We start from the raw sequence: 27,727 nt of genomic DNA on the forward strand, positions 1-27,727 counted from the left end.
AAAGCATGAACCTGACGTAATTTGACCTTACCTTGATGTACTCCGACGTTGACTGTATTGCAGTTTATTGTTCATAAACCCTTTACATGTAGTTTATTGTTCATAAACCCTTCAAATGATGAAAATAGTCAAAAGGTTGTAATTTTATCTACTAAAGGTCCAACCAACTCAATTGCAGGAACTTCCATTGGTTTAGGTTTTTAAAGCTGAATAAGTGAATTAGGTGTCCTAAAGCATTTGGCATTCTAGAACAGGTTTGTTTCACCATCTAGTGTATTAAAGTGATCTCAGAATATGCAACTATCGATGCAAGCAATATAGATTTGAGGCTGATTCAATTCTACAAAAATGCTACCCAGAATCATCTTTTGCTTTGCAGTTGTTATAGCCATTGCGGTGGTTGTCCTATTGGCCTTGCTCTCACCGGTAAGCCACAAAAGTTCATCAAAGAACCCTTCCAGACCTTGGCTGGCCCTCTCCATGTACATTCAACACCCACACATCTCAAGGTCTAGTGTCCAACCTGTTGCCCAGTCAGATGCCGGAGCCTTCGTCTTTCACCGTGCCCTCACGGAGGGACCGAAGAACACGTCTCGGATAGTCGGGAAAGCCCAAGGCTTCATTATTCCGATTGAACATTTCGCCGATTCCGCATTCAACATAATTTATCTCACTTTCGAAACACCCAAGTTCAATGGGAGCCTGAGTATCCAGGCCAAGAATGTGGAACACGAGGATAGGCAAGAACTAACAGTGGTTGGAGGAACAGGTTATTTTGCATTTGCACGTGGGCTTGCAGTGTTCATGCAGACTAAATCCCAATCATCTGAAGCTGATCCCACTTATCATGTAAAGCTTCAGCTTAGATTTCCCAATAGATCTCAGACCATTCCAGGGTGAGGCTGCAAAAGTAGAACCATCTGTTGGGGATGATCCTTGTTTTAAAAGATCCAAATTTTCAATGATAAATTTGGAACTGCCTAAACTAAACAAAACCCAGCATAAGGAAGATGATTTCCAAGTCCAAGATCTGGTAAAAAGGACATGAACCAGGATTCAAAATGCTTAATAATTGAGGAATGGTTGCAGCCCGTGGAAACGGAAGTTAGGCTTTAGAGTTAATTTTATTTTATGGAATTTGAGTTTTGATACAATTAATATTTCCAGTTATTGGATTGGTTAGAGTTTGCAGTGTAATTAATACGAAATTATAGTGTTTAAATAATAAAAGAAGCAAAAGCTAATTATGTGTTTTTAAAAATGTTAAAAGAGACTTTACTTCCAACCCGGTTTATACAGAGAAATCGGGCCGAGCCTCTCGGTTTATAATTTTCGTCCATAAATAGCCGGCTCATATTACTTTCCTTTCTTTTCCTAATTTATTTTTTTATTTGGTCTGTGTCTGGTAAAGAGTTAGTCAAGCCATTTTCACATTTTATCTCTTGCTTTATTTCTATCTATCTCTTGGAGATTCGGCAACTGGGGAGCTCCCGTCGGTTGAAGGAATACGAAATGGCAAAGTCGAGCGCGGACGATGAGGAGTTAAGGCGAGCTTGCGAGGCCGCAATCGAAGGCACGAAGCAGAAGATCGTGATGTCGATTCGCGTCGCTAAAAGCCGCGGGATCTGGGGTAAATCTGGCAGATTGGGTCGCAACATGGCTAAACCTAGAGTCCTTGCTCTCTCCGGTACGTCTTTTTCCACTGGCAATGTTTTCTTTACCTCAATTTAGAAAAACTGATAACCTCTTTACTTATTTTCGACTGAAAACTTGTTGATCATGCTAGAATCGTGTTAAATATGGACTACTGAACTAATCTTTACGGTTGTAGAATTGTGAAAAACTTGTAGGTCGGTTCAAGTTCTAGGAGTATTTAGCTATGCTTTGGAAGGGTTTTTGAATTAAAATAACATGATTGGATTTGAAGTGGCATGTGTTCTCTTATTCGTCTTGTGGGGTTCTTGTTTAGAATAATACTGGATCCTTGTAGCCTTTTTTTGTTGCGTGTGCTTAGGAAGAACTATCATTTGTGCAGTGAAATCAAAAGGTCAGGAAACTGAAGCTTTTCTGCGAGTTTTGAAGTATTCTTCAGGAGGAGTTCTTGAGGTAATTATCTTTTGTTATGATATTTCAGAAAACGTGTGTTAGGACAGGCAAGAATAAGTGCATAAACGTTGTCCTATGAGTTTGTTATTCTTTATTGAGTAAGCCTTGTAATAGTGTTACTACGTGGTAGCTTACTACAGCTGAACTTGGAATGATGGGGGCAGTCGTCATGAGGTTGCATTTGGCTTAGCTGTAATAGTTTCTTTACCTCGGCGGCTGTGCTGGCTTGTGTTACCAAAATTTGTTACCTAACCTATGAATTGAGAATTGAATTGTAAGATCCAAATCCTGGATCTTTTGCAATCTATTTCTCTAATTCTGATGATCCTTCTATTCACAAAAGAAGCATGGCATTCTAGAATAAAGAAAAAGTCAACAATGAATTGCATTTGATGAGAGGAAAAACTGGGAAGAAAAATAGTCACCAGAAAATAGCTGTAAAGTATGGATCTTAGAATCCAGACTTAAATATGTTTTGGGGCTTTTAATTTTTGTTCTCTTATAGAAGTTTAATGATATTATTTTTATTTTTGACCTTTTAAATTTTTATACCAATCTCGTAAGTTTATAGTTTTTTAACCATGGTTATTTATTTATTTTTACATTTATGAAAACTAATTATATTTATTAGTAATTTATATTATTTTAATTAAGGTGAACTGTATGTATTTTCTGAAAACGTTGTGTTCCAATTAATTGTACTATGTATCTGTTAAGCAAACTAAAGAAGATTACCCATATCAAATTATGTTCCAAATAAGTTATGATTTACGTTCCCGTTCTTTGTACCAGACTGATCCACATTCCTGGTATGATTGGTGCTGGCCCATTTATTTTTTGTTAGGCCTTGGTGGTACAGTTGCCTGCCCCTCTGGCTTCATTATACTAATATAGTTGATTATTATTCATCATACATCAGGTTTATATGTTACCAGAATGATATCAATGTGTGATTATTTGGCTTTTGCAGATATTAGTGTTGAATCAAGAGTCATAAGATGAAGAAAGTAGGATGTAGCGTTCTTCTTTGTTCTTATGGATCATATCTTTCCTTTTCTTACTTAAGTTTGCTATTGATGAAAATGAAGATAAACATAATTTAAGCTAGCCATTTATCTACCTTTTCAAGTGAAACATAGAATAAATTTATACAATCACTTTTAGCATCAGTGAGAAGAGAACGTTACTGGTATAAGCTTAAAGCAAAATTTGTTAATTTTTAGTTCAAAGGGCAGGGAACTATTTGATTAAGGATGAAGTTCTTAAGTCTTAACTGGTCGGTATTCTAGATTTATTGATTTTAAGATTATATTTTGACATAAGAATTAATTGAAATTTTGCAGCCTGCAAAGTTATACAAGCTGAAGCATCTTTCAAAGGTGGAGGTTGTGACTAATGACCCTAGTGGATGCACTTTTACTTTGGTAACCCCTTTCTTGTGTTCTTTTTCTATTGGTTGTTGAATTAAGATTTTGTGTTGAAAGCTGTATGTTGTTTGATCTTTGTCTATGTGATTTAGAGAAGCAACTGAGCAAAAGTAGAATATATTTGAATCTTAAACTTCTTTTATTTGCTCTCCTTGCACGGGGTATTTCTCCAACTTCTAACTGCACTTCTTATAGGGATTTGATAATCTAAGAAGCCAAAGTGTTGCTCCACCTCAGTGGACTATGCGCAACATTGATGACAGGTAATTGAAATATCTCTGGACTGAAGTTATCACCCTTTTTCTGTTGGCCGTTTCTTTTGCCCGTTCTTTGGATCCTTTCTTTTGGTACTTCAACAAAAATGTTTATCTTCTTTTATTAATTGTTCCTTAAATTTATTCTTAAATATTTTTGCAGGAACCGCCTTTTATTATGTATCTTAAACATCTGCAAAGATGTACTGGGTTGTCTTCCCAAAGTTGTAGGTGTAGATATTGTGGAAATGGCTCTTTGGGCTAAGGTAAGCTAGATCATTTTATTCTTTCCAATTTCTTGACTCCTAAATTGATGCTAAATATTTTTTGTAAAGCAAATTAGAGGTTCTTCATGGAACTCAGAAAAGCTGTAATTATGCTGAGTGTAACATAAGCTTTTAGTTGCTGATAAAAGCTTAAGGATATTTTAACTTATTGGCTCTTGTGGATTGGTGGTCATTCTGAGGAGTATAATTTCATTTGTTAAGTCTGATTTTGCTTAGAATTTCTAGCAAATTTGTTTTCCCCTAAAATTTAAAATGCCCATGTCAATAGTTTTATCAAATCTATCTTTTCTTTATTGATTTGACTTGTATATTGTATCTAGGAAAATACACCCTCAGTCACTACTCAAAGAAATCTACAAGACGGACCAGTTGCAACTACAGTACCAGAAAGTGGCATGAAAGTGACTGTTGAAAAGGAACTCGTCTCTCAAGTAGAGGAAGAGGACATTGAGGCTCTCTTGGGCACGTATGTTCTTTTATTCTGTTCTAACGTTCTTCAGTGAATATCAAATGTCCATACCTATATGTTGCATTTGCATTTAAAAATAATAATAATTATTCTTGTACCACCTGCCAAATTACTGAGATGGTTAGATCACAGCTAATGTTATAGTTCTATTTACTTCTCTTGGAGATAAGAAAAATTGGGGGGGGGGGTTATCCTGGCAGTAATATCTGCCATTTCTTGGTAATGGAGCCAAAAAATTTGAATATATGGGTTGGTCCTTGTAGTGGTCATAGTTCCTAGTTAGTATATGATTCTTGATTTCTTTTTCTTCATCTGTTTCATTGCATAATTGAAAAGGCAATATACCGTTTATTGTGTTTGGTAATTGCTGAAGCCCCTCAATCCTGTCGTAATGTTTTTTTATCATAACATGGTACACAGCTATGTCATGGGCATTGGTGAAGCAGAAGCATTTTCTGAACGGTTGAAGCGAGAGCTTCATGCTCTGGAAGCAGCAAATGTGCATGCCATTTTGGAAAGTGAACCTCTAGTAGATGAGGTATTTCCTTCTATTTTTGCTTTTTTATTGTGTTTTTCTTCTCCTTAATTTTATTCTCAAATCTCACTTTCAGCATGCTGGGATTTTTACGAATCAATAGCCTGCATTGTTCCCTTTCTTTAGGGCTCATCTGGTCCAGGCCCACCCCCTTATGCATTAGGCATCAAACAGGCTTATCAGATATTCTATGCAGTCTTGTTTACTCGCATTTCTGATAAACTCAAGTAAACCAATTCTACTTTGATTTCTAATCATTCTTCTCCGAGAGCTCCTCATTATGTTTGCCTACTCCTGAGTAGTTCCTATGAATATGTTGCTGTGCTTGAAGAACTTTTGTTATCTTTCCTCTTTTCTTTTGACATTTTTAATTGTTTTAGGTGTTTAGGACATCCTTTGAACTTTTCGTGTGAAAAATCTTGATTAAACTTGGTGATGCTGATATTCACCTCCATTAACTATATGCTTCTTACTAAGCTAACTAATTATTATGTCAACTTTCAGGTCTTGCAAGGGCTGGAGGCAGCAACAAGTTGTGTTGATGACATGGATGACTGGTTAGGCATGTTCAATGTCAAATTACGACATATGAGAGAAGACATTGAATCGGTAGGGAAGCTTTTGTATGGTCTATTAATATGTAGGATCTGTTTTCATCCTTTCTAGTCATTATTCGATCATTCACATGCTTCTAGTTTGCTGCTAGTTTTTTCATGAAACTAAATTATAAAGATTAAACTGTATATTTTCTTGACTTCAACATTTGACCTTGAATGCTGTTGTGAACTCTATTTCACAACATACCAGATAGAGAGCCGCAACAACAAGTTAGAGATGCAATCTGTAAATAATAAATCACTCATTGAAGAACTTGATAAGCTTCTTGAACGACTGTGTGTCCCTTCTGAGGTATGTTATCCATTACTATGTTTTGTTTAGATTCAGCCTATGTATGTAGCCTGTATTTCCCTTAACAATGTTTTTATTGGTTGTAGTATGCAGCATGTCTAACAGGAGGCTCGTTTGATGAGGCTCGCATGCTTCAAAATGTTGAAGCATGTGAGTGGTTAACTGGTGCTTTGCGTGGCCTTCAAGTACCTAACTTGGATCCCAGTTATGCAAAAATGCGAGCTGTATGGACCCTCGTCTCATTCCTCCAGTTTTAAAGTTTGTAGTTAGGCAAATAATTCAGTAGATCATGTGGCACATGGTATTGTTATTGGGCTAGGTTTCTGAAGTTCTGAAGTACCTAATTCAGATCCTACTTTTCTTTTTTTATCTTTATTTTAGGTTAAAGATAAGCGGGCAGAACTCGAAAAACTAAAAGCTACATTTGTCCGGAGAGCTTCTGAGTTTTTGAGAAACTACTTTGCCAGTTTGGTGGATTTTATGATTGGTGACAAAAGCTATTTCTCTCAGGTTTTTCCTTCATTTTATTTTCAGTTTTGATAACAAGTATAAACTGTGATACTAGGGTTCCTAACTGTTGTTTATCTGCTTGCTTTAAACAGCGGGGACAGTTGAAGAGGCCTGATCATGCTGACTTGCGGTATAAATGCAGGACGTATGCTCGCCTTCTGCAACATTTAAAGGTCAAATTGCAGATCAAGTCTAACATCTGTAAAATATTTTGTCTCAATATTTCTAATAATTTTGTCTCTGCTTATTCTCAGAGTCTTGATAAGAGCTGCTTGGGTCCTTTAAGGAAAGCTTATTGTAGCTCCCTCAACTTACTTCTGCGCCGTGAGGTTGGTAATTCAAAATAAGATTTTCAATTATTCAATAAAAAGAAATATCTTTCTCATTTGAGCTTTATGTTGGTTACAACGCTTCATAAATGGTTAAATTCTGTTTAGGCTCGTGAATTTGCCAATGAGCTCCGTGCTAGTACAAAAGCATCAAGAAATCCAACTGTATGGCTGGAGGCTTCCACAGGTGGCAGTCAAAGTGGGAATAGTGCAGACACTTCAGCGGTTTCTGATGCTTATGCCAAAATGCTGACAATTTTTATTCCCCTACTTGTAGATGAGGTAGTCCTTCCCTGCACTATTAGTACAAGAGGTTACATGCATTCCCTAGTCTTGATTTATTGAAAATTTATTCCTTCATGGCTCAAACTGCAGAGTTCTTTCTTTGCACACTTCATGTGCTTTGAAGTTCCTGCACTTGCTCCCCCTGGAGGTGTTGCTAATGGTGGTAAAAGTGGATCCTATGATGATGATACCAATGATGATGATCTGGGCATTATGGATATTGATGACAATGATAGTAAAGCTGGTAATCATTTCCCTTGTGACTTCATAATTCGTGGTAATAAATCTCCCTTAATTTCAAACTGAAGAATGTTGTAACTATTTTATTTTACTAGGTAAAACTTCTGCTGATCTTCAATCACTAAATGAGTCACTACAGGATTTGCTTGATGGGATTCAAGTATGTAAGCTATTGCAGTCTTTTGCAGATAGATTTTCTGTCATTCCTTATTGTTTCTGAGTTTCTGGGACCAGAATGTCTTCCCAAATTTTGGTGCTTTTTGTGCATGCTCGTTATTGTAGAGTTGTTTGCATGTTCTTTTCGTTCATTGTACTTTGTTCTCCTTGTTTATATCATTATGTCTTTATGATGTTGCTTGGTAGGCACTCTCTCGCTTGCAATCTCAATTTCTGTTTTTTTTCTGGATTACAGGAAGACTTTTATGCTGTAGTTGATTGGGCATACAAGATTGACCCTCTGCGTTGCATATCCATGCATGGTATAACAGAGCGCTATCTATCTGGCCAGAAAGCTGATGCAGCAGGATTTGTGCGTCTCCTGCTTGGTGCTCTTGAATCAAAAATTTCTATGCAGTTCAGCAAGGTATGTTTGTATGGAAACTGAAATTTTTATGACCTTTTGCATTTAGTATGAATCTAACTGGTTTAAGCTGCAACTGGATTTGCAGTTTGTTGACGAGGCTTGTCATCAAATTGAAAGAAATGAACGCAACGTGCGACAAATGGGAGTCTTGTCGTACATCCCTCGGTAAAGTGAACCATAGCCTTTATAAGGTTTCAGAGTGCACATTTGAGATCAAAGCTGATAAAAATTTTAAGAGAAAAAAGCTACAAGTAGCTGTTTCCCTTTATGGTTTGAAAATGTTTTTGCCTTTTCAGGCATATATTATCAACATGCTATCAATATTATCTCCAACATAGCTAGGTTCCACATTATTATGTGATGCTTGCTTGTCATGTTTTACTTCAGTTGGTTTTAAACAGTTCATATGTACTTATGCACAGCTTTGCAACTCTAGCCACCCGCATGGAACAGTACATTCAAGGACAATCACGGGACTTGGTTGATCAAGCATACACCAAATTTGTAAGTCCTATCTTCAGCTTGATATCCTTGTTATTTTGGATTAGTTGTAGTGTGGTTAAGTGACCTCTTGATGGATCATATTGTAGCCTTAGCATTGTGATGAGACTTAAGCATGTAAAGAGTTCTAGTGTTGCTACTATTTAGCAAATTGTTGCATGAAATAGAATGATAAGTCACTAAGCATTCTTTCAAGCTACTTATGATCTGTTTAGCTGCTTCTTTTATTCTTGCTTTCTTGATAAGATTTAATTCATATTGTGGTAACAAATCAACTCTTTTTTTCTTTTTCATGTTATTATCTTCTGAATATGCATTCCTGAAAGAATATTGTCATTGCAAATATTGTTTGGCAGGTTAGCGTTATGTTTGCTACTCTTGAAAAACTGGCACAAACGGATCCAAAATATGCTGATATATTTCTTTTAGAGAATTATGCAGCATTCCAGAATAGGTCTGCATCTTTTTCCTATGGCTAAGGGTATGGGTATTAATATTTCTTTTGTTTCTTGAGGCTAATTTTGTCCCTCTCCATGCATACTTTGCAGCTTATATGATCTGGCCAATGTTGTGCCCACCTTAGCCAAATTTTATCACCAAGCAAGTGAAGCATATGAACAAGCATGTACACGTCATATCAGCATGATAATATACTATGTAAGTAATCCACCTTGGTGGCTTTTTAGTTGCTTCACTCATTATTTTTAAGCAGTGATGTTAAATGGTTGTGGAGATACTGATTAGTGTTCCATGTTATGATTCAGTCTTTACAATTGTTTTCTCTTTGCAGCAATTTGAACGACTGTTCCAATTTGCTCGAAAGATTGAGGATTTAATGTTTACAATTTCAGCGGAAGAGGTTAGCATGCTACTGATTGTACTTTTCCAGGTTCATAATTTATGCAGGGTTTTATTAGATAGCTCCTCAAGAGCGTCTGTTCCACTTTTGACTAAATTTACATAACAAGCCATAATATGCTTTGCATTACCCTCTCATCTTTAGCAAAGTCTGAATCCCATGATAAATTGGAAAAACAAAGCCTTTTTTTTAAATAATGAATTACTGCCAGTGGTCATCTCCAGACTTTTGCAGATTGTTATGAAATGAATGATTTGGCTGACTTTGTCCTTCACAAATTTCAGATACCTTTTCAGCTTGGATTGTCTAAAATGGATCTCCGGAAGATGTTAAAATCCAGTTTGTCTGGGGTGAGTTGATGATCAACTTTTGGAACACATTGTCCTTTGTTTCAAATGATGGAATTTAAATCTAGATCTGTCTCTTACAGGTTGACAAATCAATTACTGCAATGTATAAGAAGTTGCAGAAGAACTTGACATCTGAGGAGCTGTTACCCTCTTTGTGGGACAAGTGCAAGGTAAGCTAACTACTTCTATTTCTAAAACCGATCAAGGCTTTAGTGTTTTTGCCAAAGTATTATGCATTGTGAATCGTTAATCAATGCTATGGGAAAGAGCATTAGAACAACCCATGTGGATTCTGAGGTTGAAGGAAGAAGGGAGGGAATTTGAGTTGGTTGGTTTGGTGATATATTGCTGGTTTCTGACTAGTTTTATTTCTTGTAAATTTGACAGAAAGAGTTTCTGGACAAGTATGATAGCTTTGCCCAACTTGTTGCCAAAATTTACCCCACGGAAACCATTCCATCGGTTAGTGAAATGAGAGACCTGCTTGCTTCCATGTAAAAGGGACAGATTTTGCCCTCTGTATAATCTTTCTGTATTTTCCATTTGGAGTGGAGCGCCTTATTAGCTTGCTCTAATTATTAAAATTGTAATATAATAGACAATCGCCCTCCAAAACCCATATTTCAATTTATTTGAAACTTACCCATTATATTCATTCATTATCGGATAGAAGTTGCTGTTGTATCATGTTCAATGTAAAATTGTTTTATTTGTCTGTTCTACATTTCGTAAGGTTTAAAAGAGTTTTTGGTTTTCCGCTCTTTAATTCTCTCAAATCTCCCCATAGTTGGTGCGAAGGGTCGATGTTTGTTCTATTCCATTCCTCATATGCCAGCCAACGTATTAACATGATTGGTTTATGACATCATGGATTGCACTCTTGATGGACGTTGAATTTTCTTTCCTAGCTGGTTTCTTTTCTCTTAGAAGTACGCTTGCTTATCAAGGAAATGGCAACGAAGATATTCATTAGGGTCAAGCACATTGGTGGATGCAACTTCCATGTTAGCTATAAAGTACTGGATCCATAAATAAACTCTCATCATCGTCCATGCATTCTATTTATCAAACGCACGCCTACCCTAATGAACTTAGGAGTCGACGTCGTGATGTGGCAAGTTGCTTTCATTGTTTGAATTGAGACCATTGAATTTGAATCTCTCTGCAGCTTATTTTTTCTTAAGAACCTTCTTCTCTCTCTCACTCTCTCTCTGTGCTTCATGATAATAGTTGGATAAATTTCATATTTTAATAATTTCGCCAAAACTAATAAAAAAACTTTTATAGCTCTATTCAGAATTCATAGCAAAAAAAAAGTAAAAATCTTGGGTAAAGGTTTTATGTACACTATGTCTAATTAACCAAATCACATCCAATCTGTATCGCTAAACCGTCGTTTATTATTTTATTATTCGGATTATCATTTTATTATTATTTGTGGGTGCTGTGAGCATATATATATATATATATATATATAAGTAGATGACTCACAGGATTCCGTTTCTTTTTCCTTCTTTTTTATATTTTTTTTACTAGCGATTGCGTGAATTACTTAACCAGGAGCAGTTATACTAGGGTTTATCGCCTTATAGTGTATATATACAGAATCCCTTCCCCTTGGGATTTTATTATACAAAGCAATCAATAAATAAGTCTCATTCATTCTGAGTCTTTTCATCATATCATTGGCTTTGGCTTTGGAGTTTGCAAAACCAAAGAAGGGTTTTCAATTTTCAAGCTGCCTCCCACTTGTAATATCTTTCTCCTAGGTTTTTCAGTTTTCTTTTGTCTATGGCTGCTTCTGATTCTGACGATGTGAACCTTGCCTATGACGATACTGCTGACGACGATTACTTCTGTCTCGACGATACGGATGAGGACTTACATCCACCCCAAGCCAGCGACAGCCTTGATGACGATCAACTCCAAGGCAGCGACAGCCGTAATGACGATGATGACGATCTACTCCAAAGCAGCGACAGGCATGATGACGGTGATCATGATTGTGACGACAACGATGATGGTGATGAGAATGCACTTGAAGAAGATGATCATGATTCCCCAATATCTGGCCAAAACTTTAGTGTTTTAACTGAAGCAGATATACGCCATCGTATAAAAGATAACATCGCTGAAGTCTCTTCTGTCCTGTCTATATCGAAAAACGAGGCAAGTAGCTTACTCCTTCACTATAATTGGAGTGTTAATAATATTTTTGATTCATGGTTTGCCGATGAAAAAGCGGCCCGTGAAAAGGCAGGCTTGTTTCTCGAACCCTTGATCGAGTCACCTGATCATGGCAGCAGTATTTGTGTAATCTGCTTTGAAGATTACCCTTGTGATGAGACCAAGTCCACATCTTGTGGACATCGTTATTGCAATGATTGCTGGAGTTCCTACATTAAAACAGCCATTTCTGATGGCCCTCAAAGTTTATTGCTAACGTGTCCCCATCCATCTTGCCGTGCTGCTGTGGGTGAAGACATGGTGGGTTTGTTTGCGTCGGAGAAAGAGAAAAACAAGTATTCTAGCTACATTGTTATGTCATATATTGAATCAAAAAAGATGATCAAGTGGTGTCCAGGCCCAGGCTGTGAAAACGCTATTGACTTTGTCGCCGGGAGTGAAAATCTTGATGTTTCTTGTCTTTGCTCCCATTCCTTTTGCTGGAATTGTACTCAAGATGCTCATCGTCCCGTGGACTGTGAAACCGTGACGAAATGGATGTCGAAGAACAGCTCGGAGTCTGGAAATGTGAATTACATACTAGCTTTTACCAAGCCTTGTCCCAAATGCAAAAGGCCAATTGAGAAAAACATGGGATGTTCGCATATGACATGTAGGGCGCCTTGCCTTTACGAGTTCTGCTGGCTCTGCCTTGGAGATTGGAATAACCATGGCACTTGCAATCGTTTCAAGGGGAACCCCGAGGAGGAAAAAAGAGAAAAGGCGAAGCAATATGTGATGAAATACACCCATTACTTCGAACGTTGGGCCACCAATCAGAACTCAATGAAAAAGGGTGCTGCCGACTTGCAAAAAGTGCAAACCGAACAGATTGAGGTTCTTAGTCGTATTCAAGCACAACCTTTGGCTCAAATCAGTTTCGTAACAGAGGCCTGGAAACAGATAATCGAATGTAGGAGGGTACTTGCATGGACCTATGCATATGGTTTTTATTTGCCTGAGGAATGCGAGGCTAAAAGGAACTTGTTCGAGTACTTGCAAGGTCAGGCTGAGTCTGGCTTGGAGAGGCTTCACGATTGTGCAGAAAAGGAGCTGCAATCATACCTGAAAGACAAGATCTCGGTGGAGGGATTCATAGAGTTCCGCAAAAAGCTTACATTGCTTACCAGGGTGACTAGAAATTACTTTGACAACTTGGTTGCCGCCTTGCAGAATGGACTATCTGATGTAAACTCAGGTTCGTCAAGTGTTTCAAAGAAACGAAAGTCGAATTGGGCTGCTGCTGCTGTTAATGCAGCTCCAGTCTTGGATACAAATATAAACGATAACTCTGCCACTGCCCCTGCCGCCGCTGCCAGTGCTATGGAACCATGGGCTTGTGCATATTGTTCCTACGAAAATCAGAGTTCTGCCACTAATTGTGCAATGTGTGGGCGAGGGTCTTGGACTTGTGATGTCTGCACTTATGCCAATTCCAGGACCTCGGCTACATGCGCAATGTGTACTGAAGCACCGGAACCTTAGATGACTCCAAACAGGGTGAGTTTAATTTATCTTTTCACCATTTTGCTAGTTTCAAACATTTTAGGATTTCATCCATGGAGATGATGAGGAATAGTATTTCATGTTCCAGGTTAACAAGGAATCGTATTTAAATAAAGAATATCTCTTTCTTCTATTTTATTTTCCAGATTTCATCCATAGAGATGATTTCATACATAACGCAATAGCATTTTATGTTGCAGATATGCGTACCAGTACCCCCACTTTTTATTTGCATAGTGGGATGCTTATATAAATTAATACTTTGAGTTTAATCAAGTTGGGTAAGATTCACCAAAGATTTTTCTTCTTTTACAGGGGAAGCTAATGGATTAATAACTCAGCACTAAAGTTTAATCTTTGTTTAGAATAGATTGCATGTACTGGAGGATTACCTTAATTAAACTGGTTCACTTGTAGCTCACTTCCAAATACAATGAATTGGAAGATTTGGTATTGATTGAGCTACCCCTTTCTTGGTTTATTAAATTCACGTGGTGCTTTTCAGGGCCCAGAAAAACCGTTCAAATCCAACCCATAATTCGGTTTGGGTTCTTTTATAATTTAGTTTACATGTTATTAAACCGGTTGAATTTTGGTTTATTTTATTGGACACTAAAATATTCAATTTTTTATAAAAAAAAACCGAAATTAAATTCATAAATCCATTTAAAACTTAAAACAAAACTCATTGTTTTTAAATTCTAAATATACTTTTTATTATATTTTTACAATTTATAATTAATTCATCTCTTTTATCCTTATGATGTATTGTCTTCTTTTTTCTCTTAGTATTATTTATCTCTTTTTTCCTTATGATGTATTGATTGTGTACTTTTTTTCTTGTTAAAAATTCTAAAATTTTTCTAAAAAAATTGAAACCCCTAAACTAGAAGAACTCTTCATATCCTTTTTCTGCATGCTTTCCTCCTATTTTCTACATAACCACACTCTTCCTTAGTGTTAGGGTCTTGAAGCACCCTTCTTATTGAAGGTTCTCTAATTTTTGTGTGTGTGTGAGCATGCAAACTCAAAAAGGAAAAAAAAAGTGAAGAGACTTGCTCTATTTCTAATGTCTTTTAACTATTCGTCTTCTCCTCTCTTTTAAAATCAAATTTTTAAATTTATTTCTAAGCTCATTCAAATTCAAACCTAACACTGTACTTCAATTTTAATATTTATTTTAATTTCTTCTTTTTACAATTTATGTTACAATTTTATTTGTTAATAATCACCTAAATGATATCATATTATTTCCAATGTCAATCTCTACTATTTATCGTTGGCACTAAAACAAACTGGAATTCTCTCATGTCACTTAATTCAACTTTAAAAATAAACCTAAAAATTATTTAAAATTCCAATTAGATATTATTTCATTCTATTCAAATATTTGGTTAAAAAACTAACAATGTTATGGTTAAATTTAATGATTTATAATGTATTAAAAGTTCAAAGTTTATAGTAGTAGTGGTTAATAATAATTTCTTTCCTTATCTTTAATTTGTTGGCATATGGAAGAAATTTATATATTTTTTAATTTTTCTATATTTTTAAAGATTGAGAGGGTTAAATTTACTATTTTTAGAAAACTTAAACAAAAAGAAAAGTTACTAGAGGGACCAATTTTGAGCAAATAATGTTGTACAAGTCTATCTTCAAATTTTAACTTTGGTCTCATCTTGAAGCTAAGGATAGACAGGCTGGCTCTTTTCCTTGGATTCTCGGGGGAGATTTTAATGTTTCTCTTTCTCTTGAGGAGAGTTCTTGCTTTGATGGTTCTCAAGGTAGTACTTCTGACATGACAGATTTCCAGGAATTTGTCCGGACTATAGGTATTGTTGACCATGCTTTTGTAGGTCCCAGATATACCTGGTCTAATCATCAGAGTCATACTTTCATGGTCAATACCAATTGGTTGCAATATTTTCATGGCTCTAAGGTTGAATTCCTCGCGCCTGGTTCATCTGCTTATTGTCCTTCTATTGTTTAGCTTGATCAGCCTGTCTACTCTCCTCTTTCAACTTTTGGGTTAAACATAAGGACTTCATGAATATTGTTGCTGAGTCTTGGGGTAAGAAAGTTCACGGTGATCCTAACCCTATGCTTAGGCTCTTCATTAAGCTAAAAAGACTTAAAGCTCATTTGAGAGCCTTGAATGTTGCTGCTTTTGGTCAGATTCCTGAGAGGGTAAAGAAGAAGAGAGCTAAGTTAGAGGAGTTACAATTGATTGAACTTGCTGATGGTTCTTCTTCGCGTTCTTTTCAACAACTTTAGCTGCTTCATGGTGAGTTTAAAGCTTTGCAGAATGCTGAGGAGCAGTTTTACAGACAAAAGGCACGGGTTCATTGGATTCGAGAGGGTTATCAATATACTAAATTTTTTCATAAGACTGTGGCTGTTAAAAGGAGCAAGTTTACCATCCGTGCTCTTGTTGAAGATGATGGGAATCGATTATAAAGTCATTATCATATTGTCAATAAGATTTCTAAGTTCTATCAGGGACTTCTTGGGGTTGCTGATAGCAAGGTTGTCGGTTGGTCTTATCAGGTTCTTAGAGAACTGCTTCCTTGTTCTCTGTCAACTGCTGCTCAAGTTGACTTGGCCCGTCCTATCTCTAATGCTGAAATTAAGACTGCCCTTTTTGAGCAATGAAATGATAAATCTCCTGGCCCTGATGGGTACACTGCCTATTTTTTTAAAGCTGCTTGGAGCATTGTTGGTGTTGATTTCCTTGCAGCAGCTCAGTTCCATCTATCAGTTATTGCCTGCCTTTAATGCTACTACAATCACTTTTGTCCCTATATGCGAACATCCTAAGCATGTTAAAGAGTTCAGGCCTATTGCTTGCTATACTACTGTTTATAAATGTCTTTGTAAAGTTTTGGTGAACAGGATTACACTTTATTTGCTTGGTCTTATTTTAAAAAGCCAGAGTGCTTTCATCAAGGGGAGGAAACATTAATGATAATATCCTGCTGGCCTATGAACTGATGAGAGGCTACAATAGGAAGCAAATCTCTCCTTAGATGTGCCCTTAAGGTTGATTTGCAGAAGGCCTTTGACTCAGTTAACTGGGAATCTCTTCCTCTGTGCTTAGGGCTTTAAATTTTCTTGATGCTTTGATTGGATGGATTGCAGCTTGTGTTACTTTTCCTAATTACTCAATTTCTATAAATGGTGGTCTGGTTTGATTGTTCAAAGGTGCAAAGGGACTGAGACAAGGGGATCCTCTCTCCCCCTATTTGTTTGTCATTGTAATGAATGTTCTCTCTCGGTTGCTAGAGATTGCAGCAAATCATGATGTCTTCAATTTTCACCTTAAATACCACAAAATCCAGCTCACTCATTTATCATTTGCGGATGACCTCCTTATCATTTGTGGTTGGTATATGGTGTTTATTGTAGGAGTTCTACTTGTTTTCAGGCTTGCTACTAAATACTTCAAAGAGTGAATTATTTGCTGCTGGAGTCTTAGAAGATGAGTTGGATTCTGTGATTTCAGATCACTGGGTTCAAGGTAGCAGGTTACTGGTTCGATATCTTGGACTTCCTCCTGTTTCTAGGACGCTTTCTATTCCTGATTGCAAGGCTTTGATTGAGAAGATTGTTGCCAAAATCAATCATTGGTCTTGCAATTATGTAATAATATCAGTCGAGCGATTGGTACGTGGCAGCAAGAGTTGAATTGGGTTGTTACTTTTCTCAAAGGCAAGTCCCTATTGTTTGCATTTAGAAGCTGACATGGAATGCTGATATCCGTGCTATTTGGTGTGAAAGGAATGGAAGGGTTTTTGGGAAGGCTCATACCACTGCTCTGTTTATTTGTTCTGATGTACGAGTTTTGCTGCTTCTTGGGCAATAAAATTACAATTATAAAAAAAATAAAAAATAAAACTGGAGATGTATGATGCAATTAATTATGTTTATTATTACTAATGCACATATTTAACTATTATATGTTCCTAACTAGAACATGTTATAATATTTACAAATAAGTTCATCTAATTTAACACAAACACACGAATTCGTTACTCGATTGCAATGGGGCTGCTTGACTTTTCTGGGTGTTTAGTGCTTAAACAAGACATTATTTTGAAGTAGACATATATCCTCTCAACACTCGAAAAGGGGAATTACAACTATTAAATGTATGCAGAATATCTATCCTTCACAACTGTCAAAATGAATATAATGTTGATAATTAGCCCAAAACTCAAAAAAAAAAAAAAGCTGCTTAGAAGATGGAATTGTAATTGCAAAACAGTTCATGTGCCCAGAATGCGTGGTGAAGCGAAATTGCCATTTCATGCAAAATCAGGGTATGGAAAATTTTTTTTAGATAAACAGCCTTTTCTTGCAATGAAAGATGCGGCTCAAAAGTGCTTGAGACTCTATCATAAGGACATGCCTCAGAAAATAAAAGGTCGTTTTGAGATCATCATCGCCGCTATTTCACTGCAATTCCATCCACTCTAAATAAAAAAGGTTCCTTTCGCAACCTTCATCTTTCATTTCATTTCACAAAAATTTCCTTGGAAATCAATCAAAATATGCAATTAGAAACAGAAGTTATAGAAAATAAGTGGCAAAAGGAAGTAGCTGGTTTCTCATCATCACAAGTAACAATAAAATGATAAAAAAAGAAGAAGAAGGCATTGATTTCTCTAGTTAATCACAACGCTGCAAATAAGACGCAGCCGAAGCAAACAGCTAATTGAAGAACTTCAAGGTTGCATTTTTTAAAAAAAAATTTCAGTGATCCTCATCAGGTAGCTTTATATATATAGTCGGTGAGGATTTGGAGGTAGGGCTTACATGGTATCACCTGAAAAGACAAAATAGCCCAGAAATTAGCAGATGAAATGTCTGACTTGACCTTAACATCCTCCAACTAAATTGCTGAGTTGCATTCGCGCATCAATTTTGGAACTTCGGTTTCTTCGCCCGCAGTGAGGGATTAGTAAATTCAGTAAAATTCCAATGTTTTACGATCATGCTTGATTACAGAGATTTGTAAGATATGATTCTCGCAACGAATCTGTGTTTCAGAACTATCCCAACAACATGCACAACCGTAAAGCAACAAAAGGATCCTCCTCACCAACTCAACCCAGTAATTCCAACAAAAACAAAGTCGTAAGTCCCTCCGCCTTTCTCAAGCATTTTCACAAACAAACTCCATTCATTCCCTTTCCCCAAAACTCAAAGCTTTTTAACTTAAATTCCATAGGTGCGAGTGTTTTGATTTGCACAAGGAGCTTATTCCATATGAAAAGGCATGGTCTTGGCAGAAACAGATTGTTAAACAGAAGAAATCATTGCTACAAGAACATGAGGATTGCCCAGATACATTAATTGTTCTTCAGCATAACCCTGTTTATACAATGGGCACTGGCAGCTCGGAAAACTATTTGAATTTTGACGTAAAGGAAGCTCCTTTTGATGTTTATCGAACTGAACGCGGCGGGGAAGTTACATACCATGGGCCTGGACAGGTATAGTTCCAAAACCTAGATGGATAAGAAATAGAATGTGAAATTAATTTGATTTCAGTGGTGATTTTCTCTTTGGACTAACTTATCTTCTTCTTCTTCTTCTTTTTTTATATACTACCTGTATTTAAATGTAGCTGGTTATGTATCCTATTATTAATCTCCGGAATCACAAGATGGATCTTCATTGGTATCTTAGGACACTTGAGGAGGTGGTGATTCGTGTTCTTTCATCGACATTTTCTATCAAAGCTTCTAGGATTGAAGGGTTAACGGGTGTTTGGATTGGTAAGATTTCTTATCTTGTTTCTTTTGATGCTTGATCTGTTTCCAATTATTGAATGGCTAAGCAAACCTGTTTTTCTAAGTTTGTCAGCAATGTTTTAACAATTTGTTCCCTTTGAAATTGAATATTTACAGTAGGGGATTGCAGGCAGAGGAAATAGGCATCCCCTGCTAGTCTACATGGCTCCTTAACTCTCTCTCTCTCTCTCTCTCTCTCTCTTTTTGGTTATTTTGTTATATTGAATTAGATATCTTTTGCTGGTAACTATAACTGAAGGGGACAAAGAGGTTTTATAGATTCACCCCATTCATATTAGGCCTTCAAATAAAGATAGAGCAATCGTTGTGGTTTGATTATTTTCATAACCGATTGAGGAGGGTCATGGCATCATGGGGACCAAGTCTCGGACAGTGCAGTTTTTGTGTTGTCTAGCAGCTTGGACCTGCACACGGTGATGATTTCGCTATTGTCTACGGCAATAGCACTTATATCGATAGTACAATATCTTTTTCTAATCTAATTACATTAGAAGAAAATAAGGTTGGCCTCTTTGATTGACTTTGATCTTTTCAAAATTTTGCTACAGGAAATCAGAAATTGGCTGCAATTGGTGTAAGGGTATCCAAGTGGATAACCTACCATGGGTTGGCACTTAATGTCACCACAGACCTAACTCCCTTCAGCTGGATAGTTCCCTGTGGGTTACGTCATCGTCAAGTCGGAAGCATAAAGGGGTTGCTTCAAGAATTTCAGTCATCTACACAATATGCTGAGGCAGTTAAACCGTTTCCTGATGATTACCAGTTGATTGATATCTCCTACAAGTCCTTGATTAAGGAGTTTTCTGAAGTTTTCAATCTTGAAATCCATCAAAAGGCCATCACTGTGCCTGAATTTTGGAGAGAGGACCATTAACCAGATTGGAGAGCCTGAAAGAAGAGTAAATTGCCTTATGACAACAAGATATTTATTAATGCTTCTTTACCCTGCAAGTCATGAACAAGTTTCCTCTTCTCAGTTCTTAGAGCAGAAACGTGTAAGATTTGCTTATCCTATAACATTATATGTCCAAATTTGCAGATTATAGAATTGAATAATTCTAGAAATTTCTATTTTTGTTTTATATGATTGAAATTCCATAAAGAAAAAGAAAAGAATGAATTGTTTGTGACGAGGATTCAATAGCTTTTTGCCTTTTTCAGTCATAAATAATGATTGCTTCTTTATTGAACTATGACAAAGGATAAAATAAATAAACAAAAATAAATGCTACCCTCAATTTCCCCTTTTATGTACTTCAGACGAACATGCCTTGGGCCCTGAAATTTCATGGATATCCAAGGAGTACACTTGGAAGATTCAAATGTCAAAATCCACAAAAACCATAGATAGCAATAATATACCACCCTTGCAATCATCAATATTTCTCTGCAACCGGTCTAGAAGGAAAAAGCCGTTGGAGAAATGCCATCAACGACCAAAGGCAAACCACAGCTAGGACCTGGAAAGTGATTACCATCCCGGCAGTTGCACCGCCTCGCTTGAACATTTCCGGGGTTCTCTGAGAGTCTTTCATCGAGAACTGTGAAGTTCTGAATGAATTGAATAGCTCTGGTCAACTGATACAATCTATACACCTGTAAAATCAACTGCAAAGTTGTCAATAATCTTATTTGGTCTTTAGGATGAATATGAATCCTGTAAAAAGACCAAATACCTAAAAAATGATAGGAATCAGGGGCCAACAAGATGATTGATGCTTATCAAGAATCGTCTTGAATGCATGTTGAGCAGCAGAGCCTATCAGGAAAGGAGCCACTGCAACCAAGGCTTGGAAGCCAAGCGCAGGCCAAGTTAAAAAGACGGCAAGTAAAGGAGCAACAACTTTGAAACCCATTGTGAAGAAAGATGATGATAGGTAAACCTGAGTCCTGTAATGAGACCCCACCTCTTGGCACTGAATTGCAAATAAGGCCTTTGAACATGATCAGTCACAAGAAGGAACACCCCAAGACCAAGGAAAAAGAGGACACAATTTCTGCATATTATAACCATGCAAAACAATTACATGTTTATGTTTCCACACACACCGCAGTACCACTAATAGAATTTTGACTCAATAGTTGTGAAAAGAATGTATAAAAGGAAAAGATAAAGTTGAAATAGAATACCAACGAGTGTGTCGTCCTTGAAGAAAGCCTCAATTGCAGAGCTAAAGAAAAACTGTGGAAGGATCAATGAAGAAATCAATGCAATAGGTGCCAAAACCCAGAGGAATGATCCTTTGTCTTCTTGGAAAGCAGCTGACATCAATTTGCTCTCTTCCACTAGCTGGTGAGTTAGCCCGTGAAAGGAAATTGAACCCGATTTACCATGACACGATTCCACCCCACCAAATGTATTAAAAGCCAGACCAGAGTTCTCCCTCAAAGTCCCAGTATGGTTCAAACTTGAGAGTTTTGATCAGACCCAAAAGCATACACTATTCCCCAAGTGCTCAATCTCCACAATCTATACTCCTCATTTAACCCTTCTACTTCAGACATAAAATACCCTGCATTATTTAAAAAAAAAAAAGAAAGGAAAACGTTCTATTTGTTGAAATAAAGCAGGAAGAATAAATGTTAATACATGCAAAAGTCCAAGAAAGAGCTGAAAGGTGTACTCTTTGATAAATCTATACCTAATCATTGGTTGGGTAATTTTACTTGATCGGAAGTACTATTTGAAAAGTGGAAGAATTTAAATAAAAATATAGACTCGAAAAATAAATTTAAACAAAAAAAATTGGTTCATTTTCTAAACGGGACTAGTCTAAGTAAAATTTTTTGCTCAAGCTTAGCCCAAATTTGTAAAAAAAATTATTATTGTTTCTACTGTTTTATTGCAATTTCACTATTAGATTTAATTGATATTATTTGAATATTGTATAACTTTTGTTTATTTATTAATTTTGCTACTACTTTAAAGATATTTGTTTGTTAAGTTGCACATATCTTAGTGTTATTTATTTATTAGTGTATTTGATATATTATATTTTTTAAAATTTATTTTTATATAAAAAATTAATACGGACGAACCAAATTGGCCTTAAGTTTTAGTATTTTTATTCAAGTCAGATTTAGATAAAATTTTAGTCTTATTTTTTAGACCGAATCCGGATGCAAAAGAAGAACCTAAAATTATATTGAGTCTGGACCATGAGTTGCATCTCCAAGCCCAACACTTCCATTTCTTAGAACGATATCGCTTGCAGGAGCTTTTAGAGTTTGAGAAATGGAGATGAGAGTGAGATTCCGACTTCAATGAAAAAACATTTTAGCATCAAGAAAGTAACAAATTTGAGCGAAATTTAGGAGAAATATACTTACGGAATGAATAAAGAGTCTATGACAGTTGAAAATTTGAACTTTGGGACAGGAAATCCAAGGCACTCGGGTTGAAGTTCCATTTTTTTTTAATGGTTATAGCAAGATGATTGAAGTTGCTGGTCGTCCGTCACCGCTTGAACCCCAAGTTCTCCGTAGGTACAACTACGAGGTGGTTTTCAGTTATTAGGCAATTAGAAAGCAACCCGATGCAAAGTTGGTCAGCTGTTGGACCCTTTCCATTGGCAAAAAGCCCCATCAATTAGTTTATTAGCTTTCTATGGATTTAATTTTAACAATATAGGCCTAACAAATTATCAGGCCTTCCTCCAATATTAACTTAAACAAGGTAAAGGCTTTGAGGAATGGAATCATGGATACATGTCAAGCTAATTATAGAAGAAATAAACTTATTTTTGACGAGAAAATAAGGTGTTGTTTATCTTACATATGACAATCCGATTCGACCTTGTACCCTGTCGTGGTATATAATTCAAAATTGTTTCCACTAAGAGGTGCACAAATGACGCTATTACTATTGGATGATAAAGTCATTGATGATAATTAGTGTATAGCATCTGCCTGTTTCTTTTAGCTATATTCTTTTCATCTGTCACTCAGGTCTTATATCCACACCCCCAAACAACATTTTTATGATACATTAAAGTGAGAAAAAGACAATGATGGAAGCATTTTTGGCTGTGTCTACAGACATATATACAATGAGTAGGAAATCTTAGAAATTATACGCATAGGGACAAAACTTTGACCGAATTGATAGAACTAAGTATTAACAGGCTGAGATGAAGTTGAAATCCAAAGAAAGACCGACTTATGGTTAATGGGTTGCATTATTCAGCAAACTGCTCGATGAAGGTGAGCTTTATTTTCCAGTTTTTCCGGTTAACACTGGAGAATTATCCTCCGATTTTCCGGTCAAGTTCACGCAACCAACGTTAGTCATCTGAAACATGAATAGGCCTTTATTTTCCAGTCCATTTTTATTATTGACTGACATGCTCAGCGGTTGCTCGCTTATATTGGATGAGGAGGAGCAAGGTGATACTTCTGATGAAGCTGCACAAGTGATTTCTTCTGCAGGAACCCATCTACTTAGCCTGATTTGTTCCAATTCCACTGCTACTTCCATCATTGTGGGTCTCATCTCCCTCTGAAATGATAAGCATCTAAAAGCCAGCTCTGCCACCTTGTGGATTGTAGATAACGTCCAAGAATCACTGTATGGCTCTAGGAATGGGTCTATGATCTCATCTAAACGCCCTTTGCTGATTCTGTCAGTAGCAACAGAAACCAAATTAACTTCATTATGAGGCCTAGAAAAGTCCACTACCTTTTGTGCTGTTATGATCTCAATGAGAACGACCCCAAAACTATAAACATCGCTTTTGTCCGAAAGATGGAAATTTTGATGGTACTGAGGATCAAGGTATCCCGGAGTTCCTTGAGGAGCTGTTGAGATGTGTGATATTTCAGTAATTCCAAGTCTAGAAAGACCAAAATCTGCTACTTTGGACCTGAAATTGTAATCTAGAAGAATGTTGCTTGACTTGACGTCCCTGTGGTATATTGGGGGGTCTATAGCAGAATGCAGATGAGCAATGGCTTGTGAAGTTTCAGCAGCAATGGTAAGGCGAACTGGCCAGGCAAGTCCATCACCCCTCTCTCTTTGTAAATGCTGGCATAACGTACCATTGGGCATAAACTCATACACAAGTATTTGTTCACCATTTTCTATGGAGCAACCCAAGAGGCGAACTAAGTTTTGGTGGCTGACAGATGAAATTAGCTTGATCTCATTCACGACTTGTTCAATGCAATCAGTGTCTCCATGCTTGATCCTCTTAATAGCAACCCATGAATTGTTGTGGAGTTTCCCTGCATAGACTGTTCCAAAGGCCCCAGTTCCAAGCCGTTGTTTCTCTGAGAAACCATTTGTAGCTTTCTCTATTTCTTTGTATGTATAAATTGGGATGCTGATATGTGAAGCTTCTGATAAGAGGCGTTTCGTGCTGTGTCTGTCTTTTGAATTGGATTGCCTCTTCATACAACAGCATATCAGAACTGCACAGATCATCAAAAGAGCTCCTGTTGCAATGCCTGAGAGATATGAATACCAATATGAGTGCTGCATAGGATACCCCAACCATATGGCAATAAAATATGAATGTTTGATGTTAAATTATGATTACCTCCAACCATAAGAGCGACTCTAGTCGTTCCTCTACATTTTCCAGAAATGAATCTTGGAAGGTTACACTTTGGAGATGCTGTTTAGTTTCACATGTCAACAAACACATAAGAACTACAATAAGACAAAAAAAGGTTTGCAGTTTCTACATAAAATACACAATTTAAACAGATAGCGACATTCTAATTAACAAAATCATGCGCAATTATACTAAGAATTTACGTTGTTTGCTATCCATAAATTTTAAATGATCATTTTCTGCTATAAATTTACAAATTTCGCCCAGTCAGTCAATGCATGAAATGGACCGTTATACTTGATCACTTCCTTTTTCACCATAAAGAGATAAGCTCTCGTCTTTGCACCATCAGAAGCCAAGAGCTACCTAATACCATTGGATTCTAATGCCGTTGCTTTCTCTATCGTTTTTTCCTTGCTTGTAAATGAATTATATATAGGAAAATTAGCTTTTTACTAATATAATTTTCATTGTAATCTTGTTTCTAGCTTCGGTGATAAACTGCCCATATGTCAAATTACTAAAAAGTTTACCACTGGGTCCCTCAACGGCGTTAGGTGTAACCACCAATTTCAGGTTACTCTCTTACTACCGCATCTTGCGGTTTTTCATCGTATAAAAAAAAAAGAGTCTATATCTCTCTATGTTATCAGCGTGATATATGATGATAGAAAACTTGGTTCCTTTTGAGCCAAACAGTAAGGTTTTGGACTAGCCTTTCCTCCAACAAAATGACGACTGGCAACATAACTATATACCGAGCAAAACGGCCATTGTTCCTAATATCTTGTTCTTTTAGCCAACTCTTCGTGTTTAATTAGAGCTTCGTTTTGCAACAATGTCAGACCATTTTAAAGTATTTCTAAAAGAGTTGAAAAAAACACTGCTGAAAGATATCATTTGATTATTCCTATTCTCCGAAGACTTCTATTTTGGCATTGGCAAAGGTGTGGGTTTTTACTGCAATGTTTGAATGCAGCATCAAAACAAAGAAAAATAAATAAATAAAATCAAGGTGAATAATAATTTAAAAGTAGAACTTCCAAAGAAATTCGGCATAAAAGAACTGACCTTTCCGGCAACCAGCGGCAGCACGATATCCATCACCAATGAACCCATGTTTGCAGCTGCAACGGACTCCTGGCTGTCCGTTGAACGGCGGAACGATTTCATCACAAGTAGCATTTTCAGAACAAATATCTGAGCACCGTCCTTGGAGCCACCACCCTAGCTCAACCACCTGGACCTCCAGTACGCCTGATTCATTGAAAGATTCAGCCGATATGGACGATAAAAAGGACTTGCAATTGGTGCGAGTTACGTTGCCGTAATCAACGAAGCCATTAATTATGTTCTCCGAATAACAACTTATATTGTTGGTATTAGGAGGACAAGCAATCTCCTCAAAATGAGTGTAAACCATGGTCGTTGGAATCATGCATGGCTTCGGCAAGCTGCAGTTTTGCAATAGAATTGCGTTCTGGGATGTTGGGGCGTAGTTGGGGCCGTATAGACGGTGAAAGACTTGGAGTGGACGGTTGCAAGTGGCTTCAATACTGATCTTTATACGATCAGCGTTTATCGTTAGGACCCGAAAATCAGCAATAAGCTGTTGGTTATTGGAGCTGCAGTTTAGAGGGATTTGGCAGCCGGCAGAGAATCCAAATGGGAAAGGAACAAACTTGTCACCGCATGATCGATTACACTTGGATGATTGAGCTGTGATTGATGAAAGTAGAAAGATTGCTATGAAGAAAAAGACGGGATCTTTGAGAATCATGTTTTTTTGCAGATAAGAAACTTGTAAACCAAAAGAAAGAGCGTATTGATCAAACAGAGTTTTATTGAAAAACAAAAGGAAATTCTGTTTTCTTTTCTCAGAGGTCATGCACTTACCCTAGAAAGAAAGACTTTGGTTGAATAATACAAGGAATTTAATGCAGTTGCTTGTGAGACTGAAACTTTGGTGTGATCTTTTTTTTTCATCAATGATCAACAGTTTGACTGCAAAAGGAACACATGGAACAGTGATCAACTAATCCTGTCTTATTATCCTAGTTCTATAGATAAACCCAACTTTAAATATATATATTTATTTGATTGACCAGAATCCATTGAAAGTTAACTTGGCTAGGAAGCTGGGGAATGAGACCCAGAGATGCTTGGTTAGAAATTTTGCCTCGTTGAACATCAAGTTCGGTACTGTTCACCTTTTTCAAAAGTTATTTTAGGTATGAAATGGAGTTGTACTTACTGTAATTTATTTATACTAATTGTGTGTGATTTGTTAAAAAAAATGTCTTGTTAGGGTTTATTTACCAATTTGGCTTCTATTTTATGATCATTTATTAGAACTAAAATATTTATTACAAATATCCGAACATAATTTTTGAAATTGTGAAAAATTATTAAATATACGTAGTGAGAGGGGTGGGAACTGGGAAGTGCAATATTAGCGTTGTATTACGGCTTGTTACCGGCATGCAAATCATGTTCTAAAATCATCAAGTAAAAAGGTGTTTTTCTCTCTTTCCCCTTGCATATAAAATGTATTTGGTCGTATAAACCTCGAAATTAGAAGAGACGGTGAAACTATTACCAAAACTTTTTGACACTGCGATTAATTATGATGTAAAGTCAAATTGGGGTACTATAATTTTAGTTTTGTTTGATTTTTTTCTTTAATTTTCAAATACACGCAAATGAAAAGAATTGGGTTATCTTGCAAATTTATAAAGCGTAAAGGGTACAGAAAAGTCAAAATACAGAATTATGTTGGTTCCCCATTGTCAACTAGCTATAGTCATCAGGTTGGATTGGCTTTTTTGTGGGACCATTCCCTTTGAACGACATAACCAATTATCCAATCCAATTTGGGTCCACGGCTGCTTCTTGGTTTTATTATTATGTTGAGGCCAACTCTGGATGATGCATAATCCCTATTTCGACTGTTTGCTGCTTCATAATTACTTCAATC

At 36.6% G+C, this 27,727-nt stretch overlaps 5 protein-coding genes and 1 pseudogene across 5 annotated transcripts; 4 read left to right on the forward strand and 2 right to left on the reverse strand.

Moving 5' to 3' along the window:
* The first annotated feature begins 325 nt into the window (after window positions 1-325).
* On the forward strand, window positions 326-1,244 carry LOC105769144 (dirigent protein 1). The gene has a single exon (XM_012589597.2). The coding sequence runs from the start codon at window positions 349-351 to the stop codon at window positions 898-900; it is 552 nt and encodes a 183-aa protein (XP_012445051.1). The 5' UTR covers window positions 326-348; the 3' UTR covers window positions 901-1,244.
* A 130-nt stretch (window positions 1,245-1,374) lies between these two features.
* LOC105769140 (exocyst complex component SEC3A) lies at window positions 1,375-10,366 on the forward strand. The gene is made up of 25 exons (XM_012589592.2): window positions 1,375-1,687; window positions 2,036-2,106; window positions 3,450-3,530; window positions 3,729-3,796; window positions 3,951-4,053; window positions 4,395-4,540; window positions 4,964-5,081; window positions 5,583-5,687; window positions 5,886-5,987; window positions 6,074-6,211; window positions 6,369-6,497; window positions 6,590-6,670; window positions 6,752-6,826; window positions 6,935-7,108; window positions 7,202-7,355; window positions 7,447-7,511; window positions 7,764-7,934; window positions 8,020-8,099; window positions 8,357-8,438; window positions 8,792-8,889; window positions 8,984-9,092; window positions 9,226-9,294; window positions 9,579-9,644; window positions 9,725-9,814; window positions 10,032-10,366. Exons 1-25 carry the CDS (start codon window positions 1,513-1,515, stop codon window positions 10,140-10,142), a joined length of 2,661 nt encoding a protein of 886 aa, XP_012445046.1. The 5' UTR covers window positions 1,375-1,512; the 3' UTR covers window positions 10,143-10,366.
* An 827-nt stretch (window positions 10,367-11,193) lies between these two features.
* LOC105769141 (probable E3 ubiquitin-protein ligase ARI8) lies at window positions 11,194-13,950 on the forward strand. The gene is made up of 2 exons (XM_012589593.2): window positions 11,194-13,370; window positions 13,692-13,950. Exon 1 carries the CDS (start codon window positions 11,436-11,438, stop codon window positions 13,353-13,355), a length of 1,920 nt encoding a protein of 639 aa, XP_012445047.1. The 5' UTR covers window positions 11,194-11,435; the 3' UTR covers window positions 13,356-13,370; window positions 13,692-13,950.
* Window positions 13,951-17,684: 3,734 nt separating this feature from the next.
* LOC105769142 (octanoyltransferase LIP2p, chloroplastic) lies at window positions 17,685-20,336 on the forward strand. Its single transcript, XM_012589595.2, has 4 exons — window positions 17,685-18,512; window positions 18,607-18,871; window positions 19,006-19,156; window positions 19,741-20,336. The coding sequence occupies exons 1-4, from the start codon at window positions 18,397-18,399 to the stop codon at window positions 20,067-20,069; spliced, it is 861 nt and encodes a 286-aa protein (XP_012445049.1). The 5' UTR covers window positions 17,685-18,396; the 3' UTR covers window positions 20,070-20,336.
* A 133-nt stretch (window positions 20,337-20,469) lies between these two features.
* Window positions 20,470-21,315, reverse strand: LOC105769143 (uncharacterized; annotated as a pseudogene).
* Window positions 21,316-23,080: 1,765 nt separating this feature from the next.
* Window positions 23,081-26,635, reverse strand: LOC105771417 (wall-associated receptor kinase-like 14). The gene is made up of 3 exons (XM_012592881.2): window positions 25,822-26,635; window positions 24,733-24,810; window positions 23,081-24,640 (listed from the first exon to the last, which is right to left on the reverse strand). The coding sequence occupies exons 1-3, from the start codon at window positions 26,528-26,530 to the stop codon at window positions 23,406-23,408; spliced, it is 2,022 nt and encodes a 673-aa protein (XP_012448335.2). The 5' UTR covers window positions 26,531-26,635; the 3' UTR covers window positions 23,081-23,405.
* Between the last annotated feature and the right edge of the window lie 1,092 nt (window positions 26,636-27,727).

The sequence above is a fragment of the Gossypium raimondii genome, chromosome 5 (assembly GCF_025698545.1).
Source record: "Gossypium raimondii isolate GPD5lz chromosome 5, ASM2569854v1, whole genome shotgun sequence".
NCBI lineage: Eukaryota > Viridiplantae > Streptophyta > Magnoliopsida > Malvales > Malvaceae > Gossypium > Gossypium raimondii.

Excerpts from the sequence above, each read along its gene's own strand:
- LOC105769142 (XM_012589595.2), top strand. The coding sequence starts at position 18,397 with ATGATTCTCGCAACGAATCTGTGTTTCAGAACTATCCCAACAACATGC. Across the intron at positions 18,872-19,005 it reads CATACCATGGGCCTGGACAG|CTGGTTATGTATCCTATTAT; the intron begins GTATAGTTCCAA and ends ATTTAAATGTAG. Across the intron at positions 19,157-19,740 it reads GTTAACGGGTGTTTGGATTG|GAAATCAGAAATTGGCTGCA; the intron begins GTAAGATTTCTT and ends ATTTTGCTACAG.
- LOC105769141 (XM_012589593.2), top strand. The coding sequence starts at position 11,436 with ATGGCTGCTTCTGATTCTGACGATGTGAACCTTGCCTATGACGATACT.
- LOC105771417 (XM_012592881.2), bottom strand. The coding sequence starts at position 26,530 with ATGATTCTCAAAGATCCCGTCTTTTTCTTCATAGCAATCTTTCTACTT. Across the intron at positions 24,811-25,821 it reads TGCCGCTGGTTGCCGGAAAG|CATCTCCAAAGTGTAACCTT; the intron begins GTCAGTTCTTTT and ends GAAACTAAACAG. Across the intron at positions 24,641-24,732 it reads AGTCGCTCTTATGGTTGGAG|GCATTGCAACAGGAGCTCTT; the intron begins GTAATCATAATT and ends CATATCTCTCAG.
- LOC105769140 (XM_012589592.2), top strand. The coding sequence starts at position 1,513 with ATGGCAAAGTCGAGCGCGGACGATGAGGAGTTAAGGCGAGCTTGCGAG. Across the intron at positions 1,688-2,035 it reads TAGAGTCCTTGCTCTCTCCG|TGAAATCAAAAGGTCAGGAA; the intron begins GTACGTCTTTTT and ends TCATTTGTGCAG. Across the intron at positions 8,890-8,983 it reads TATGCAGCATTCCAGAATAG|CTTATATGATCTGGCCAATG; the intron begins GTCTGCATCTTT and ends CATACTTTGCAG.
- LOC105769144 (XM_012589597.2), top strand. The coding sequence starts at position 349 with ATGCTACCCAGAATCATCTTTTGCTTTGCAGTTGTTATAGCCATTGCG.